The 4,580-nt window shown below is 51.5% G+C and overlaps 1 protein-coding gene across 1 annotated transcript; it reads left to right on the top strand.

Annotated features, from left to right (window-relative positions):
* Positions 1-429: 429 nt before the first annotated feature.
* On the top strand, positions 430-4,296 carry LOC135913416 (uncharacterized). The gene is made up of 2 exons (XM_065445996.1): positions 430-1,074; positions 4,288-4,296. Exons 1-2 carry the CDS (start codon positions 430-432, stop codon positions 4,294-4,296), a joined length of 654 nt encoding a protein of 217 aa, XP_065302068.1.
* Positions 4,297-4,580: the final 284 nt, after the last annotated feature.

Below are 4,580 nucleotides of genomic sequence, written 5' to 3'. Positions count from 1 at the left end.
AGGGCGCGCCGAGTCATTGCGCCTGACGCATGTATGGAACCACGTGTCACTGACGTCACGCTGGTTCTACTTAAACGGCTGTGGAAACAAAGACGGGGCTCTTTCCCCTTGCTGGCATTTTGGACTACAGTCGTCTCCTGTTTTTCGTCGATCACCCACTGATAGCGGCGGCGCCGATACGACATGGTGTCAGAAGTTATGCGATCCACCCACTTTTGAAAAGCGATTGAAAAGAGCGTCGAGACGTCGTCGGAAAAAAAGGCTGCAATGGCCACTGCATCGCCGCCGGGTCTTCAGCAGCCGCCACCTCTGGACTTCGACACTACCTCAGAGTGACCGGCGTGGATACCTCACTTCGACGACTATCGCTATGCGTCGGGCCTGTATGAGTTCCCGGAAGAGGCACTAGTACGCACTCTGCATTTCACCATGGGTCGACAAGCAAGGGACATCTTCGCCACCTTCAATCTTTCTGCAGAAGATTCGAAGAAATTTGAGCTGGTCAAAAAGAAGTTCGACGATTACTTCATCACGGAGATCAACGTTGTCTACGAGAGCGCTTGCTTTCACAAGCGGCACCAGATGCCTGGCGAGTCAATTGACCAGTTTATGACTGCTCTACACGTCTTGGCCGACAAATGCGATTTCGGAGAATTCAAGCAGCGCCTCATCAGGGACAGGTTCGTCGTGGGCCTGCGGGATGAAAAACTTTCCGAGTCGCTCCAAATGGATCCCAAGCTGTCTCTCGCAACAGCTCTGGCGAGGGCCCGCCTTAAAGAGACCGTTCAGCAGCAGCAAGAACTTCGAAAGTGCAACGAAGTCCACAAATACACACCGTGCAAGCCATGTGAGGACGTCAATGTCGACGCCGTGGGCTACCGCAGGAAACCGCAACGCAGCAAGGAAACCCGGCCGACATCAGCTCGTTCCGAGGGACCGTGCATTTTCTGCGGAGGCAACTCGCAGCCAAGGACAGCTTGCCCAGCGAGAGGCCAGAGGTGCTTCAACTGCGGCTTCAAGGGACATTTCGGCAAGGCGTGCCTCAAAGGGACTTCTCCAGGCTACCAGCGTAAGGTACAAGTGTCGTCTGTACAAAAGGACAGTGGGGAGGTTTTTTTTTGGGCGCGGTCGAGGCGCCTCGCGCCAAAGCGCGTTATGTTCGGGTATTAACTCCGTGCCTGTTTTTTCAAAGGTCGACTCAGGCGCAGAAGTGGCCTTAATTCCCGCATCATTTCCGGGACTTCCCACGAGCTTGAAAAAGGCCGACGAGGTCTTAACTGGCGCTAGCGGTGACCGCCTAAATGTTCTGGGCAAGTTTCAGGCGGATGTATTTTGGAGGGGACAAACTTCGCGCCAAACGTGTTATGTAGTCAGTCCTTTGCGCCATGTACTGCTGGGTTTGCCGGCTCTCGAAGCGTTGGGAGTCGTGAAGTTCGTTGACTCTGTGGCTCACAACGAACCCAACTACGAAGTTTTGTGCCCTCAGGTTTTCAACAACTTGGGCACTATGCCGGGGGAGTATGCAATAAGGCTTAAACCAAATGCTGTTCCATTTGCAATAAGCGCACCGCGCAGGATTCCTATACCGCTTCAGGAACATGTGAAACGAGAACTCGAGAAGATGGAACAAATGGGCGTCATTCGTAAAGTCGAAGAGCCAACAGAGTGGTGTGCCGGCATTGTACCTGTACAAAAGCACTCGGGAGATGTAAGGATCTGCGTAGACCTTACGCAATTGAACCAGTTTGTCTTAAGAGGAAGATACACATTGCCTACTGTCGACCAAGCACTGGGCTCTCTTGCCGGTGCAAAATGGTTTTCCAAATTAGACTCCGGCTTCCGGCTTCCATCAGGTGCGACTCAGCAAGGCCTCACAAGTGCTGACCACGTTCATTACACCGTTTGGGCGGTACTGTTTCACTAGATTGCCATTCGGGATTACATCAGCTCCAGAGTATTTTCAAAGAAGAATGTCTGAAATCCTGGCAGCCCTTCCTGGCGTCGTTAACCTGATGGACGATATTCTCATTTTTGGCGACAGCAAAGCGCAACATGACTAGACTATCGAACGTCTTAGCTAAGCTGGCCCAGTCTAACGTTACCTTAAACAAAGCGAAGTGTGTGTTCGGTGTTCGAACACACACTTCGCTTCTGTTTTCTGGACGTTTTCTGGACCATTTACTCAGCGGGGAAGGCGTACAGCCGGATCCGGCCAAACTCAGAGCCATTAAAGAGCTGAAAGCACCCTCTGATATATCGCAATTACGCAGTGTTCTGGGCATGGCCAACCACCTAGGCCGTATTTTGCCGAATTTGGCGCAAAGCACTGCCCCGGTACAGGAGGTTTTGCAGAAAGAGACCGACTGGGCATGGGGCCCTGCTCAGAACACGGCTTTTGAAAGCTTGAAATCTCTTATCTGCTCAGCGAAGTGCATGGCTATGTACGATCCACGCCTTCCCACGATTCTTTCGGCGGACGCCTCGTCTTACGGTCTCGGTGCCGTCCTTTTCCAGAAACAACGCAATGGCGAGCGCCGGCCGATAGCGTTTGCTTCAAGGTCACTGACCAAAACTGAGCAGCGCTATGCGCAAGTGGAAAAGGAGGCACTTGCGTGAACATGGGCTGCCGAAAGATTCGACGAATACATAAGGGGTATTGAGGTGATCCTTGAAACGGACCACAAACCTCTCGTTTCGTTGCTTGGTAAAATGCCTATTGATGTGTTGCCGCCAAGGGTTCAGCGCTTCTGAATGCGGCTGATGCGGTATCACTTTAACATTGTGTACGTTCCCGGTAAAAGCTTGATAACGGCGGACGCTCTTTCAAGGGCACCGACGAAAGCAGATAAACTAGCCGGTGAACTGACCGTCTCAGAAGTGTCTTCTTTCGTCAAAACATATGTGCAAGGGCTTCAAATGGGTGACAATTCTGTTAACAGAATACGCAATGTGCAAAAGACTGACGTCGTTGGTCAAGCCTTGCTTAAGTTGTGTCGCGAAGGCTGGCCGAAAAAACCAAACCTTCCTTCCTTGTTCCGTACTGGCAGGAAAGAGCACTAATTGCCGAATGCAATGGCATGCTGCTAAAAGGGACCAGGCTGCTGGTACCCCAGTGCCTAAGAAAGGAAGTACTGAAAAAACTACATAATGGACATCAGGGAATCGCGAGAACTAGAGCTTTGGCAAAGGAATTGGTCTGGTGGCCAGGCATCGGCGAACAACTTGCGCGGCAAGTGAAAGAATGTGTTACTTGTGCGCGCTTTGTGAACCAGAAGTCAGCCATTGATTTCAACCCCAATGCCAAGTTTCGCGTGGGAACGAGTTGGGGTCGACTTGCGCTTTATTAACAACTTCCATTATCTTGTCGTGGTCGACTACCTGTCACGGTATCCGGAAGTAGCCCTCCTTCCCTCAACAAAAGCTAGGGTGGTGATAGAAAGGCTAAAAAGCATTTTTGCACGCCATGGCATCCCGGAGACCGTAGTGACAGACAATGGACCACAATTTTCTTGTACAGAGTTTGATAAGTTTGCACATGATTATGCCTTTGGTCACGTCACTACTAGCCCTAGGTACCCTCAGGCTAATGGGGAAATTGAACGTATGGTTCAAACAGTTAAGCGCCGGATCCTTAAATCTAAGGACCCGTAGCTGGCTCTGCTTGCCTGCAGGGCAACCCCAGGCATTCTTGGCCCTAGCCCGGCAGAAATCCTCATTGGCCGGCGTCTTAGGACAAGAGTTCCAATGGCGCCGCACCTGCGTGGTCCAGTGCAGCCACCGCTCCGTAATCTTGTGGCCAAAGACGGTGCCAACAAGAAGCTACAAGCACGGTACTACAACAGGCGCCACAGAACCCGAGAATTGAATAAACTAAAAGCTGGTAATTCCGTGTGGGTAACGGACATGAAGACTAGAGCAACGGTGCTAGCTACAGCCGCTACACCGCGGTCCTACATAATACGCACCCAGGATGGGAGTACGCTGCGGCGTAACCGACGAATGCTCAACCACTTGCCAGAACAGAGGAAGGCAGAAGGCAGCTACGAGTTTCCAAATGAAAGTGATTCATCCGAATTGGTTTTTACGAACAGGGAGTCGCCCGATACCTTAACAGATTTGTTACCTTTAGCATCGGGGGGCTGTGACTTCAACTTTAGTACCTTCTGCTTCAGTGACTGTGACCAAGTCTGGTAGAGTGGTTAAGCGACCAGTTCGATACGGGATTGATGAATAAGGTTTTGTTCGTGGTAGATTACCACTGAGGGTTCTTGCTTTGTTCATGTGCAGGTGTGCTAAATTTCATGCACGAAAACCACTTTCATTTTGCAAAAGGGGGGATGTGCTGGAATGTATTTCTAGGCGGCTGAAAGCACGCTCCCGCAGGGCGCGCCGAGTCATTGCGCCTGACGCATGTATGGAACCACGTGTCACAGACGTCACGCTGGTTCTACTTAAACGGCTGTGGAAATAAAGACGGGGCTCTTTCCCCTTGCTGGCGTTTTGGACTACAGTCGTCTCCTGTCTTTCGTCGATCACCCACTGATAGCGGCGGCGCCGATAAGACAGGTAGCCCTGAAGAG

This window comes from Dermacentor albipictus, unplaced genomic scaffold, assembly GCF_038994185.2.
Source record: "Dermacentor albipictus isolate Rhodes 1998 colony unplaced genomic scaffold, USDA_Dalb.pri_finalv2 scaffold_15, whole genome shotgun sequence".
In the NCBI taxonomy this organism is placed as follows: Eukaryota; Metazoa; Arthropoda; class Arachnida; order Ixodida; family Ixodidae; genus Dermacentor; species Dermacentor albipictus.
Note: the sequence above shows the minus strand (reverse complement) of the source record. Positions and strands in the feature narration are given on the sequence as shown.

What these genes read in the sequence shown, in the direction of transcription:
- LOC135913416 (XM_065445996.1), top strand. Translation starts at nt 430, where the DNA reads ATGGGTCGACAAGCAAGGGACATCTTCGCCACCTTCAATCTTTCTGCA.